Genomic DNA, 15,619 nt, shown 5'->3' on the forward strand with positions numbered 1-15,619 from the left:
CGAATTATAAAATGAAAATAAAATTATAAAAAAAATTATAAAACTTAATTTTCAATCAATTTAATATTTTTATGATGAAATTAATAAAAAAATAATTAAAAAAAACATTGCAATCCAAATTAAGAGTAAAATAACCTCATAAAAAATAATATAAAATCTAATTCATCCTAGTAAATCTAATAAGGATATAGTTAAATTAAAAAAATGTTAAAAAAAAAAAAAAAAAAAAAGAGGTTGGATCAGCGGTCAAAACCCCTGCATGATATGGTATGCGGGACAAGGCAGAATGAGAAACAGAGTCTTTATTTCTTTAGTACCATGAAGGTGAACTACAAGTACAATACAACATTATTCTTTTTTATTTTGTGATGATAACTAGAAACTACAGTTGATGCAATTTCTTTTGCATCATCGTGTGATACGAAAAGACAAAAACCATGCCACGGATGGGGTACCACCACCGCTTCAGCTAGCAACACGTTCATGGCAATTCGACTGGTTCGATATTCCAAATCTCTCGGGCATATTCATGAATGGTCCTGTCGCTGCTGAACTTGTACGAGCCTGCTGTATTCATGATTGACATCTTCGTCCATCTCTGCCCCAATAGTTGCAAATACTAGGAATAAATAACTGAAGAAATATATGGCTTAATATGCAAAAAATAATAAATGCCATGGAGCATATAACATGTTCACTAACAAGAAATGCAAATATCAATAATAGAATTAAGGACCTGTGCTAAACTGGTCTGATGATTCACAGGTCAAAAAGGATCAAAGGAAATTCATAATCCAGAAACTGAGCGTGTTCTGACTTGTATTTTGAGTAGATGCGAGATTGAGCATATGCGTGTAAAACTTACCTTTTGGTCATGGTATGCTTTATCGACCTCCTCTTGGCATTCAATGTAACTGGGGAAGTCCTTGCCCACCAGGAAATAATCTGCACGGCCAAAACCTTCATTTCCTTCTAATGATCCTATAAGTTCATCATAGTTGCAAGGCCCAAAAACTCCACTTTTGACAAAATCTTTCACTTCTTCAAAACTTGGGTGTGGGACAAACTGTTAAGAGGTCAGTGAGCAAAATGTGACTAGATGAAAATAGAATTTGATAAAGAAAGTGGCGATTTGCTTTTTCATTTTTTCTTTTTTCTTTTTTAAAAAAAAAGAAAAGAAAAAAGAAAACAGAAAAAGAAAAAAACATGGAAGGGTACTATTTTCATATCAACACTGAAAATGAACCAAAAGCTTATTATCATAGCATCCTTCCATGGTGATCCTTGTCAGTAAGCATTGCCTGATAAATAGTTGGCAGTAATTGTTTCTAATCACTGTAAAAGGATATTTGGTTATTGGATATACCTCCCCATCAGCTCGCTCTTTCCTTAGCCCTGCAATTTCATGAGCTCTAGCACCAAAGAGAAAAAAGTTGTCTTCTCCTACTTCTTCTCGGATTTCAACATTGGCGCCATCTAAGGTCCCAATAAGGACACAACCATTCATTGCAAACTTCATATTGCTTGTTCCACTGGCTTCCATCCCAGCAGTACTGCATAGAGGGATGTGGTCAATTCACACCACAAAAGCAATTCACAAAATCAAAGACAGTAAACCCATATCTAAAATGTTTGACCCACATTCTAACAAACTCAGCACTAGAGTATCTTGTGAAAAACAAATTTAAGCGTAATGAAATAAAATGAATTGCATGTTCTTTTAGCAATTAGGGTTTTTCAGTCAAAAGTCTCGTAACCAAAAGTTTCCTCCAATAATTAGAATCATGTATTCTTTGTTACAAGACTAAGACAAACATGTCTCTTTATATAGAGAAAACTGATTGCAAAAAATGCACAGGTATCGGTGTCTTCATTTATTACTTCAGTGGGGATATCTTGATTTTGCAGGATGATTATATTAGGTTTTAGCAAAATAACATGAAAACAGAGAGATTTTCCATTGAAATCTATAATAGTACTAGTCTTGATTTACTTCTATTTAAATTTATAGTTATCAAATTAGAATCTTTTAATTTGAATTTGTAAAGTAGAATTCTAGGCTATGGAAAAAATCATGGAAAAACTTACAAGAACTTTTTATTAATTGATGGGAGGGTATTCGTATGGAGGCTCAGGCAACCTTGATTATGCCTAGAAATTATCTTTTATCTTTTCTCAATTAGATCTTTATGAGTCGATTTCTTTTTATTCAATAAAATTGTTATTGTTATCAACCTGAATTATCAGATTCGTTATAATTAGTATCAATGGTAGATCCATGGTAGAAGTAACAAGGATATCACAATTTAATGAAGCAATTACAAGCAAGAATATCAACAAGGGAAGCATCAACTACACCAACAAACTCTTCAAAAAATTATGAAAGAACTGGTGTAACAACTTCAAAACATGTCAGCTAAAGAAATCTACCCTAACCTTGTGGGCAAGGTTTTTAATGAGGGTACAGTCTTAGCCTTGATTTACTCCTATTTAAATTTATAGTTATCAGATTAGATTAGAATCTTTTAAAAAAAAATTTCTCGTATATTTAAGTAGAATTCTAGTTATGGAAAAAGTCATGGAGACTTTCTATCAAGTCATGAGAGGATTGAGAGGATTAAGCAAACCTCATATAAGCCTATAAATTATCTTTTATCTTTTATCTTTTTTCAATTAGGTCTTTGTGAGTCAATTTCTTTTTATTCAATAAAATTTCTATTGTTATCAACTTGAATTATGAGGTTTGTTACAAAACCTTGTTTCCAGGCTTGGATCAGAGTAAAAGCTGACTTGGTTTATGGTTGGAATCCTATTACTAGACCTCCTGACTGAATATGCAATCTGAAACTCTCTTCATATAAAGGTAATTGGTCATACCAGAACAACACATGAAAATGTTCAAAAAGCTAATTGATGTGACAGTTATGTCAATTATCTATTGACTCTGATCAAATTTAGGCCTCATGCATAAACAAAGGTCCATACATCCTGAATAAGGAAAGGCTGCTCCACTTTCAGGTAAAACAAGCTAAGCTCGAGCAAGTCCAAAATGCAAGGCATAATAATATGGTCGAGAATATTAGAATATATGCCATTTCCAGAATTTTTATCTCATCATATCATATCCTATAAAAAAAACTACATTACAGAGAAATAGATGCAGAAAAACTGTGATACTCTATTTCTAAGCAAAACAAGCCATCGAGGTGTAGCGATTTTGAGTACAGTAGTGGTTTTTAATTTGACTGGAATTATTAGTTGTGGTTGTAATTATAAGATATTTAAAGATACATGCTTAAAAAAAACTTTTATATTTTAATTAAATTTAAAAGTACTTGAAGACTTCATTTTGTATCATCAAGCTTTTGGTTATTAGATGGTTACTAGCTAGCAGTCCCGCTTTACACAGCAGGCTAACCTAATTTTTTTTCAACAAAAAATATGCTGAGATGATGTAAGCTCATTTAAAAAAAATGGATCACTGACTCAATTGTATTTAATAATCTCAATTAATTCAGATAATATGATTATATATATCTTTTCTCTGTGATGTATGAATAAAGTTTAATTACCTGATATGCTGTGAGAGCTCACTTGCAGGAATAAGCAATTCAGCAACACTGACATTGTAATCAGGGACAAAAACAACCTTCATTTAAAAGAAAAGGAGTTAGAAATGAAAAAACAAAGAAAATAGCACAACACTTGAGATTGGTGGATAGAAAGGATATGCTGGCAAGTTAGGTGGTTTGTAATTGCAGAGAAAAGAAGAAATAGCACTTGAATTTCATTGTTTCTCAGATCAGTGTTAAATCAAATTGAAATGATCCCAAGGTTCCATATGGTCTATGAATATGGAGATGAAATAGCCAACATGTAAGGACTTCCTACCAATCGGAATGGAGAAGATATTTGTGGTTTAAGTTAATGACTTAAAAAAAAAAAAAAATAGTGGCACTGGAGAGACTGTAATCTCACCTCCAGTAAATCACTATTTAGTGATGAAATCATACCTTCAGTAAATCACCTATTTCTGGATCATGATTAACTGTAGCCCCAACATCTGTGATAAATTTCACTATTCTCTTGGCTTGCACATATGTAGAAAATGCTTTTCCCCCAAATATACAAACTCGTGGAACATACTTAGCTTTCCTTTCAGCAGCAGTCATTTCTTTCATCTTCTTGTAGCGGTAAACAATTCCCAAAATATTCAGTAATTGTCGCTTGTACTCATGAATACGTTTCACCTGAACATGGTGGTTTTAATCAACTTTATAGACAAAGCAAATTTGAGCAGACAAAAGGCTTCGTGTGTGTGTGTGTGTGTGTTAGTTTTACTCCTTCCATTGTCAGGATGTGAGTTCAACATAATAAAAATAAATAAATTCATTACAAAAATATAAATAACCTTCTATATTTACCTGAAATTTCATTTTTTATCTGTTTGTTAAAAGATGAGAGCTCTCTACTACATCACATGAATGAGAATGTGAAAAGTTCAACCTCAATGAAGTTACCTGGATGTCAAACATTGCATCAGGGCTAACAGAATATCCCGTCTTTTCTTTGATGAATGATATGACCTTCATCTTGTTGCTCCTTTTGGCTGCCTTCCACTGCACTTGGAGGTCCTCGTTATCAGAAAACTATATGCAAATCACACATTCTGGTCAGGAAGTACAGAAGCAACAGAGTCAAAAAAAGACTATTAAATGTACAAACATGATTAATCAACAAACAAGTAGACAGATGTCAGAAACTCAAGTTCCAGGTGTAAAAAATCAATACATGTCCCAGACTCCAGATGGGATACAAATTTTCAACATTATAATGAAAGCAGTAAATTTTTGTCTTCAAAGAATCCAAACTTTCTGCGAACTGGTTGGTCAGCAGAAATATGTTGGCATAGTCACAATCTAAGGGATGTTGGAGCTTCAGTGTCTAACATTCCGTTTTGAAAATGCTTTTGAAAAAAATTTTAAAAAAATTATTTTTATGTTTTAAATTAATATGTTTTTGATGTTTCAAATCATTTTGATATGCTGATGTTAAAAATAATTTTAAAAAAATAAACAAACATTATTTTAATGTATTTTGGAATTAAAAGCACTTTGAAAAGCATCCGCTAACACACTCCCAAACACTCTATTTAGCCTTTTATTAAACAGAAGTGCTTCTGAAACACAGTTTGAAACAAGTGCATGAGGGGTACTTAACTCATTTGAAGCAAAGAAATTTCAAGAAGTTGTGATCAAGAAATCTTAGGAACTACTAGCCAATATGGCACAAATCTACGGGTTACCAGCCAATCTGTATAAACTGAAACTGTAGAGCATTGAGAGGATGAATTAGTGCCCTTAGTTAACATGAATTATCTTGGTAGAGTTGTCTAAAGGCTGTGCATGGATGCTAGAGTCATCATAAATGCTAACCACAAATTTTGATCAAGAAATCCTAAGAACTATTAATGAACTTTGAGCATGAGCTCTCTTCCCAGAGGTCCAAATGTTACAGCACAAAAAAGGGATATGATCATAGTCTCTGTAGCTATAAGGAGGTCAGAGACAATTCTGGACCAGAGTGGATATTAAGATATGTACAACATGGTACTCCCAAGATTTTGAAGTTCCCAATAATATTAACATATCAAATATCGCAACAATGGAAAGCAAAAGAAATGCTCATACAGAAAAATGGAAAGACTGTATAATTTGATTTCAGCAATGGACAAGTGTGATCTACCAATTAAGAGAATTTCAGAGATGTAAAATCCAGATGCAATGGATTACCTTTCTTAGTTCTGCCAGTTTCCCAGTATTTAAAACCCAATCATCCATGCCAATCCAGTCAGTAATAATTTTACTCAAATCTGGATTGCAGAACTGAATCCATCTTCTCGGTGTAACCCCATTTGTCTTATTTTGAAACTTATCTGGCCACAACTGTCAAATTTCATAACAATGGTTAAAGAGATGGGGATTTTTTAATTATTAAATGGACTGAAAATCCTCAGAATCAATAGAATCATTTAGCTGAATTATATTCCCATTAAAGAAGGCAAGAATACCTTATAAAATGCATTAAATACTTCATCCTTGACTATTTCACTATGAATCTCAGCAACTCCATTTACTGCATGACCACCCACAACAGCAAGATTAGCCATACGGACCATCTTTGGTGGTTTAGGGGGTGGTTCTGCCATTATCTTCTCCTTCTGAGTTACTTTGCTTTTGGATTCATCTTGTTCATCAACCAGCTCCATTTCTTCTTCAAAAACATTAGCTCTCTTAGTTTCTTCTTCCAAATCATTAGCTCTCTTAGTTTCTACTTCAAAATCATTAGCACTCTTAGTTTCTTCTTCCAAATCATTAGCTCTCTTAGTTTCTTCTTCAAAATCATTAGCTCTCTTAGTTTCTTCTTCCAAATCATTTGCTCTCGTAGTTTGTTCTTCAGAACTATAAACTAGTTTCGTTTCTTCATCAGAATTTTCTAATTCCTCACTGGTAACACCCGCAGAGCTTTGCTTAGGCTTAACAATCAACTCTGCAAAAGCTGACGGGAGATCAACATTTTCTAATATTCTCATCTCCTTTAGTTTCTTCTCCAACAAATCAGAATCTTCGGTACCATACTCTGATACTATGGTGCAAATCAGCTGTCAAATATGAAATGAGAACAATTAGATTTAAGGTGAAATCAACAGAGAAACTGGGTTTTGCTTCATGAACATATTCAATTTTACCTCTTCATCTATCAATTCAATGATCTCAACATGTCGTGGTAGTAGTTTCTGCATAAGTTCTAGACTCCATTTCTCCAAAGCCTCTGGTAGAACAGTATGGTTTGTGTATGCCACAGTTCTATTAAATAAAAGGAAGATTGAAAAGATACATGTTATCAAACTAGAGAATAACAAAAGTGAGATAACTTTATGGACTAAATAAATAATAAAAACAAGAACAAGGAAAGGAAATGCTTAAAAAAACCTTCAAACATATCTAAGTTCTATCTGATTTTCTCAGCTATTTCAAGTAGGAAAATGAGATAGGCCAATCTAATGCATTAAACAAGTTGGAAAGAACTGAAGTTAAAGAGAGAACAGGAAATAAAAAATGAAAAAAATAAAAATATGATTTGTCAACTGCAAACAGATAATAGAGGAGCAAACATTAGAGAATTAAATGGAGAGTTTTGTTTCTCCATTTTATTCTCTGCATATCACTTGGCAAATTGTCTTAGAATGAAAGGCAGAAACCTAAAGAAGAGGCTCTCTAATGAAATCCGCTAACTGGTACCAATCAACCAGAATGAGGGGTAAACAGGAAATTCATCATGTAATAGCTAATATGTCCATTCAATTAGAACCATTCAGCTATTTGCTTGTTATGTTTTGAATTCCTCAGATCATGACTATTTAGGAGGATATCTTCCAAGACAAATGAATTTGGTAAAATCCCTCTACATTAAACAGCTGTGATTGGGAGTACCTTTGAGTGATATTCCAGGCCTCCTTCCAGCTTAAACCTTTCAAATCTATCAAAATTCTCATCAACTCAGGGATGCATAGTGTGGGATGAGTGTCATTCATCTGCACTGCAACTTTCTCTGGAAATTTTTCCCAATTTATGTTTGATCCTGATCTTCTCTCAAAACATGATATGATATCTTGGAGAGAAGCTGAACACAAGGTATATTGTTGCTTCAACCGAAGAATCTTGCCCTCCAGTGAGTCATCCCCAGGGTAAAGAACGTAGCAAATCTGATATTACATGAAATCACTTTAATAACCAAACCTTACCATTTACAGTTCATGTTGTACTAAAAAACAAAGTAATGGCATTAGATATGGAAGCTAAAAAAGAGAGTGCAGCAACAGACAAAGACAACACAAACTTGGAGAAGAAAACATGGCAGCATGCAAAACCCTGAATCAATAGGTTTGATTAATGAATTTTGAGCCCGGGACAATAGCTTATACTGTCTAAATTAACATGCAACATGTAAAGCAAACTTTTTTGTGAGAACATAAGTATTAAGAAGAAGGAAACACACACACACCTTTTCAGCATTTGAGAGGGCCTCGTATGCTTTGGTGTGGTCTCCAGCATTAAAAGCATACAAGTCCAAATCTTCTGATGGAGCTTTTGTTGACCAAAGTCTAAGGTTAATAGTGGTTTTAGTTTTATATCCCGGTATTGGGACATCATATGCCACAGCCTTAATATCTTCTCCACCAATCCAATGTTTTTTCCCATCTGATCCAGAGACAACCTTGCCGTAAAATTTTACAGGATATGAGATATCATTTCTAAGAATTTCCCAGGGATTGCCCATCTACAAGGATAAAATAAAGTCAAATGAAATGGAAGAGACTATCATAATGGATAAATAAAGTGCCACCAAAACCTGATCAAAGTTTTAAAAACTTCACATACCAGTGGAATTGCCTGAAATGAAAGATAATGAGCAGAAAGCATCAAAGAAACCATACCTCAAGCCAATCTTCAGCAACTTCCTCCTGACCATCTTTTGTAATCTGCTGTTTAAATAAACCATACTTATATCTTAATCCATAGCCCCATGCTGGGTAGTTTAACGTTGCTAACGAGTCCAAAAAGCATGAGGCAAGTCGCCCAAGACCCCCGTTTCCAAGTGCAGCATCAGGCTCCTATGTACATGCACTCAATGGATTTATTTTTAGGTTGCACACAGACAGAGAGAAAAACATGAACGCATGTAGATTTATTTTTATTGAAAAGCTTTATTAAATAAATATCAAAGTCATTGCAGTAAGCAGTAGAGGCTTCAAGCCAGAGGTTTCAAACTATCAAAGAGAAATAGTCAATAATTTTAAGAAACTTTCCAATTCAGTTTTCAATTAATTTTCCAAATATAAGTTAACTGTTATTTAATCAATTCAATGAGATCTGAGTCTTAAGTTTCCGCAGCTAGCTTGTCTCTTTGTATCCTCTCCATTTTGCCTTTCCCCAAAGATTGTGACACGTACCATTCAGCTTCATCTACCTGGCCTTTGATTCCAAGTAAGTTTTCCTTAAAAGAAAAGGGCTTCAAGTAACACCAGGTTATGCAAAATATACCATTAATGATCAGCGACACTACTAATTTGTGCCTAAAGAGGTTACTAAAAGAAAATCACCTGGCAAGCCACATTTTCTAGGCTGTGCCCAAGCTTGCTCAAAGCCTCTGCATAAGCACCAGTCAGCTCTAAATTACCAATGGCATTCAACAGTGCTCTACCCTACAAAAAGAGAGAATGATTAAACAATAATGCCAGGCATTATTGAAGTTTGTTTTCTAGCTAATAAAAATAATAATAATAATAATAATAATAATAAAACACTATGGAATGATGGAAATGACGCAAGGGAACACAACAAACCTGTAGAAATTCCATTGATAGATAATATGCCTGTTTTGCATTCAACCTCTCATAAGCCTCGTATGTTGAATTCCAATTTATAATGAGAGCATCACGGACACTTTGTGCAGTAGCATAGTAAGCCTTGGGAAGCTCAAATCGCTCCGGAGAAAATAACGGTGTGAATTCTGCATGGTATTTGATACTCGAGGCAATAGATGAAGCATTTGGAGTGGAAGGATTCAAAATTCTTGGGACTTCTGCAATAAAAAAAAAAACTTATTTTGACATTCCCTATTCTTTTGCAACTAAGGAGCTAGGAAAACAAACATCCATTTTACTTTTTGAAAAAAAAAAAACAACACTTGATTTTGTTCAAAATTTGGCATTTCAGCATCAAAAGATCCGAACCCAACATCAACTCATAAAAAATAAAGACATCATAATGAGAGATGATTTCAGCTTTTTGCTGCTTATCTCAAACGACCTGTTCCTGGACTAATTAAACAGCTAGCAAGATCACCAAATAAATATCGTGACAGCTTCTGATAATAATAATAATAATAATAATAAGATCTTAATCCGAACAGACGAGACGACGGGTTCCAATACAATCTAAAAGATAGTAAAAAAAAAAAAAAAACTAAAATTCATCACTATCACTATAACAACAACAGCAACAACAACAATAATAAATTATACCATATCGCACCAAACACAGAAGTTGATAAAATGTCAAAGAAGCACGCGCGCACCTTCTTCTTCTTCGATGAGAGCATCATCTTTGAGTTTCTGCTTAGGTTCGCTACTTGACACATTCTTAATACTGACCGAGACCAGCCTCCTTTTTACCACAATACGCGAATTCTTGGAGAAGAGCTGCTGCTTCCTCCTCCATTTTGATCCAAAATCGACCAATCTTGATATTGAACTGCCATTGCTGCACCAATGCGACGTCGGTGAGAAATGTGAACTAGTAGTAGCCATTGCTCTCTCTCTCTCTCTCTCTCTCTCGCTCTGATCACAAGAGAGACTGAATCTCAGATGATTTATTTATGATAATAGTAGTAATAATAATATAGAATAAAAAGGAACTTACCTTATCTCTTCACGGATTTTTTTGGTTAAATCATCAATGTTCTAATAAATTAATTAAGAGAAAAAAAGGGATCGATTCACGAGGGCCGTCCGTCTCTCTTCCCATGAAGTGCTCGCTTACTTCTTCGAATTCGATCCTCTACGGTCTATTTTCTGTTTGAATTTCTACGACTGCCAGGTGGGATTTTGTGAGTTTTATTTACCTAACGTGGCTGAGTTGAATTGGGTGCTAATGTTGAGTTGCAGCCCTTTTTTATTATTCTAGATTGGTCGTGGGGGAGGGGGATTTTCTTTTTTATATGGGTAAAACGACAAGAAAATGGACGTATTGTAAGTTACTGGCAAGTTGCTATGCAAGTGCATGTGTATCGTACATTTGTACCAATTTAATTGGCTATCAAGTGACGTCGGGAATTGCGGTGGTTTGCTTGCGTTTCACTTTTATGGATGACTTGAATATTATAAAACTTACGTAGCTCAGTTTGCGGTAAAGATTTTTAAAAGAAATATTTTAAAAAAGAAAATATATTAAAATAATATATGTGTTTTAATTTATTTATCATATTTGTTAAGATAAAATGATAGAGTATTTTTCTAATATCTATAATTTTAAAATTTAACTTGATGTAATAGGTTAATTTAAAATTTAATAAATTCAAAATTAGAACTAAACTAAATTTTAAAAAAATAAAAATAAATAAACTTCAAGATGAATTTTGACTCGATTTGATAAGTTAATTTAAAATTTAATAGATTCAAAGCTAGAATTGAGCCAAATTTAAAAAAAAAAATAAAAATGAATAAAATTTAGGATGACCTAACTAACTCAGTAGGTTGATCCGGGAATTTAGTTGACTTATCTAGATTTGATTAAAAATCTAATTATAAAAACAAAATTGTTTTGATTTTTTTTTTAAAGAATTGATCTGGACGATCAAGTTAAAATCTAGAACTTTTGATTTTTTTTTTAAAGAATTGACCTGAACGATCAAGTTAAAATCTAGAACTCTAGTTTTGGATAGGATCGAGTTTAAAAATTATGTTAATTTTTTTATTATTTGCAATTTAAATTTTTTATTATAAAATTAAATTTGATTTATATCAAGTAAAATACTTTATTTAATAGGGTAATTCTCATTCCTCCTTGCATTTATTTAACGGTTTACAACTTTCATCCTATCATTGTTTGTTGTCACCATCTCACCACCATTATTCCCAGAGAGACTAGTGTTGAAAGAAATGGCATAACCAACAAAAGGCTCACGTAACACCTCAGCCCACGAATACAATGATCACAATCTGGAAAACCGCTGTGGAGAACATGATAAAAAATCCAGCAGATTTTTAGGAGGTATTGAGCATGAAACTATTTAGGAGATTTTTCTCATCAAATTGAAGGATGGCAGGGACAATTATTTGATAGATGTTTTGTCCAATGACATTCCTCCACGTGGTCCCGGTGATTAGGTTTAAAGTCCCGCTAACCGGAGGTCTTTTCCTCCGTCCATCATGAGGCGGTTCAGTAGCCATTGCCTACGCCCCAAGAGCTGCAAAGGAGCTAACCAGAAATGCATGCAGGAATGAAATTGATCTTCAGAGCAGGACCAAAAGACATCGTGAATCGTCCTGTCAAACATGAGCAGGTGAAAAAAAAAAAAGCATCAAATTAGTGACAGCCCAACATCAAAGGCTAGAAAAAAACATCAATCAAGAACCACCTGAGCAAAACGGAGATTAGAAAATATTGAGAAAATAGCCGATAAAAGCACAAAAAAAGCCAATGAAGCTCAATTAATGACACAGCGGTTCGAGGATCCCCTCCCAGGCACAGCAAAACGCAGACAGTAACATTTAAAAGGCAATCTGCACAGTGAAAAGGAACAAAATCAAGTGCAAGGATGAGATACACATCAGAAAAGCACATGGTGTATTAACAAGCTCAACCACCATGAGAAAACTGGCGCGGCCCGATGGTATGGTGGTGAGATATAAGACATCGTAGATGACCTAGAAAATACTTCAATGATGAGCCATCCCAAAATCGAAGAAAACACAGACTAAATGAACTAATTCCATTCCAAATAATGTCCACTTAATTAATTTCCTTGGCCATCATGCTTAATTGGCATTAGTTGACGTGGATCTACACGTTACAAATACCTATCACAAGTTCAAAAAAACAACATTAAAATAAATATGGAATGTTATAGGTGTCCAGGTTTTGATTAAGGCTAAACTTAAAAGAGTTTTGGTTAATGCTAAACTTATAAGATTCTTTGAAGCATCAAGAAAAGATGTTAGTACATTTAATTCATGTTTAATAAGATCTCCATCTACTCTTATTTGGGTTATAAAGTTTTAACAACAAAATTGATAATTTTATGTTAGTTTCGGCCAGTCTTATTGTATAATATTTCCATGTATTTTGTGGATTCCTAATTAGTTTTAGGTTTTTTAACATATGTCGGAACATTAATTATTGTATTTAAATATTAAAATTATTTTATTTTCTTGTTATGTAAGAAGAAAACATAACAAAAAAATCCAAGCTAGCTTCAAAAACACATGTGATAACAAAATTTCCTTATTATGCAATGAGAATAATTTAGCAACTTAATTGTGTTTTTTAAGTATAGGAAGGATATCAGGCGGCAAAAAAAAACATTTTTCCTTCTATAAAAAAGGTAAATATAAGGTTGAGATTAAAATTGTATTGTAACTTAAAAACCAAAGGGGCTACAACTTTTCCCTTAGTTCCTAGGATTATTGGTAACATTAGCATTATGGCTATAAATAAATTGTGTATTAGACCTACAATGTTTTTTTTTTCTTCTTATCTTCTCAAGGCAAATAAAGACTTAAAAGTTATAGGCTTTATTTTTATTTTGTTAGCTATAACACAAGGGTTGTTTAGGCTTAATTAATAATTTGTTTTTAGCTAGGATCCAAAACTTGTTTGGATTAGAGTTTGGGCTTAGTAATAAAGGTTTTGAGTTAGTTTTTATAAGTGAGTCAATTAAGCTCACAATGATAAATCCATTAAGGTTAATTTTTTAAAATTATTTAAACACATGTAAGCCTAATTTTCAACACCTTTGATGAATAATACTTCTGAACTTTTTAGTTTTAACATGTGAGAGAGATTCTTATATTCTTTAGTCCTTGAATAAACTGAATCTGACTTATTAGAGATTAATTAGTTTCATGACATCATTCGATTTTATTTTAATAGTGTTGGTGCCTAGGGATAGGTTTTTATTTTATCACGCTCCTTTCAGACCTCTTTCCGCTTTCCGGAATCAGATCTCAATCTTGATTATGGGTTAAGTGACCACGTGCTCATGAAGTTCAAATCAGTTGGTATCAAAGCAAGGCTCTGAGAACAAGTCATATCCTTATAAAAATTTTATTTTTCTAATGTTTGTTAAGTTTTTTCAGTGTTTCTGTCCATTGTTTTTTTTTTTTTTTATGTATGTGGCATACTAGTAAAAATTAATATTTCATTTTGTTACTATCTCTAAACATTTAAGTATTATAAAAGTCTAAAAAAAGATTTTAAAAAAATGAATAAAGAAAGACATTATTCAAAGCTTGTTGTAATTTTACTGTAGAAACATAACTCTTAGAGAACCCAAAGAAAAACACCTTATAATTAATTGAAATTTTATATACTTTTTACTAAGGGTGAATTTGCCTTATATATTAAATTCAGGCTTAATTAGATATCATTTATATGAGGTTTCAATTCAAAGTTTAATTTTATCATAAACGGATCATACAAAGGTTTTGATAATTAGACATAATAGAATGAACTATAAATTGAGATCTATAGTTTCTTAGGTACTAATATACTATATATTTAATTTTAGGTTATTTTGATATCATTAGATTTCAGTTTCAATTATGGTGCTTTAAAATTATAATAGAAGTTCCAAAATGTCTTTTTCTACTATTTATTTTGATCAAATCATTTTGTTTCTGTTATATTGGGATTATTTAGGAATCAAATAAGTGTCTTTATTAATTTTCACGTCTTTGTTTCATCCACAATTCATATAAATATGTATTGCTACTTGTGAAAACATAATTGTAGTTTTATTTTGCTTGTTTTTACTATATTTATTAATTCTTGAGTTTATATGATTAGTACTTAAAAGTGCATTTTTATCATGGTTTTATATCATTATTTTGCACTTGAAGTATCAATAACTCCTTAACTAAAGCATGCTTTATAATAATATATCTAATAATATAAGATACCTTTAATTTATGACAAATGTTCATTTTAAATGCAAGCCTATCACAAAAATGAAAGGATTGATTGATGAATTTAAGAACTGAAATTGAAAGGATAAAGAGATGGCCAAACTTAGAAAAGAGATGTCGGTGCAATCCAAACCGGAACATTATTCGGTAATTGGGTCATATCTGGAGACATAGGCCTACAACTTTCATATGGAGCCTAAGATCTAAAAAGGTCATTTTCAAGTCTAAATTATTGCAACAACAAAGAAGCCCGAATCTGTCCTCCAGCCCGAGCACTGTTTAGTATTTTGGCCATATCTGGAGTTCTAGAAGTCGAAATGAGCTGAACGTTTTACACAAGAAAGCTGAGACAATTTCCTACAACTTTCATGTTTTCAAGTGGCTCCAATTTGGACGTTATCAATGACCTTTTGGGCAGACAAGAGAAGATAAGGATTGTCACCAAGTAAAGAGTTGGCCACCCACTCATCAATTAGTCATCAAATCAATAGTTTCCAATTTTGGCCTATAAAAGAAGGCATTTCCCATGCATTTAGGCATCTTGGTTTCCAGATCAAGATCATGCTCTTACTGTCTCTCTGTGTATTTTTTGTATTGCTTATGCTTTGCTTTCATTAATATCAAGTTTATGTCTTTCATTTCCTTTCATTTTCTTAGTTAACTTTTATCTTATTTATGTTCTTATTTTATTTATTTATTTTTCTTTCTTTCATTATGTCTAGCTAAGTTTATTATGTCAAGGTGAAAAGGTTACACTAATGGTGTAAGAATAAGTATAGTGTAAACTTAATATGGACTTTAATGTTTGATATTAACATGTTTTATATTTGTTATCTTGTTCACTCTTTAATACTTTGCTTGTTAAATGAT

At 32.7% G+C, this 15,619-nt stretch overlaps 1 protein-coding gene across 4 annotated transcripts; it reads right to left on the reverse strand.

The window, feature by feature from the left end:
• Nucleotides 1–284: 284 nt before the first annotated feature.
• On the reverse strand, nucleotides 285–10,753 carry LOC105117612 (alpha-1,4 glucan phosphorylase L isozyme, chloroplastic/amyloplastic-like). 4 transcript variants are annotated; one of them, XM_011015340.1, is made up of 16 exons: nucleotides 10,485–10,753; nucleotides 10,141–10,388; nucleotides 9,407–9,645; nucleotides 9,164–9,265; nucleotides 8,498–8,674; nucleotides 8,065–8,340; nucleotides 7,494–7,765; nucleotides 6,749–6,866; nucleotides 6,071–6,661; nucleotides 5,793–5,945; nucleotides 4,521–4,649; nucleotides 4,014–4,250; nucleotides 3,573–3,649; nucleotides 1,367–1,553; nucleotides 866–1,066; nucleotides 285–598 (listed from the first exon to the last, which is right to left on the reverse strand). In XM_011015340.1, exons 2-16 carry the CDS (start codon nucleotides 10,370–10,372, stop codon nucleotides 482–484), a joined length of 3,108 nt encoding a protein of 1,035 aa, XP_011013642.1. In that variant the 5' UTR covers nucleotides 10,373–10,388; nucleotides 10,485–10,753; the 3' UTR covers nucleotides 285–481. The 4 variants fall into 4 exon arrangements, with proteins under 4 accessions (XP_011013642.1, XP_011013644.1, XP_011013643.1 ...); XM_011015342.1 differs by lacking the exon at nucleotides 10,485–10,753 and having other exon boundaries at nucleotides 6,071–6,311; nucleotides 6,354–6,661; nucleotides 10,141–10,472; XM_011015341.1 differs by lacking the exon at nucleotides 10,485–10,753 and having other exon boundaries at nucleotides 9,407–9,642; nucleotides 10,141–10,471.
• Nucleotides 10,754–15,619: the final 4,866 nt, after the last annotated feature.

This window comes from Populus euphratica, unplaced genomic scaffold, assembly GCF_000495115.2.
Source record: "Populus euphratica unplaced genomic scaffold, PopEup_1.0 scaffold1512.1, whole genome shotgun sequence".
Taxonomy (NCBI): Eukaryota; Viridiplantae; Streptophyta; class Magnoliopsida; order Malpighiales; family Salicaceae; genus Populus; species Populus euphratica.

What these genes read in the sequence shown, in the direction of transcription:
- LOC105117612 (XM_011015340.1), bottom strand. Translation starts at nt 10,372, where the DNA reads ATGGCTACTACTAGTTCACATTTCTCACCGACGTCGCATTGGTGCAGC. An exon ending in TCTCATCGAAGAAGAAGAAG is followed by an intron (nt 9,646 to 10,140) that starts GTGCGCGCGTGC and finishes TTTTTATTGCAG; the next exon opens with AAGTCCCAAGAATTTTGAAT. An exon ending in GCCTGGAATATCACTCAAAG is followed by an intron (nt 6,867 to 7,493) that starts GTACTCCCAATC and finishes TTTATTTAATAG; the next exon opens with AACTGTGGCATACACAAACC.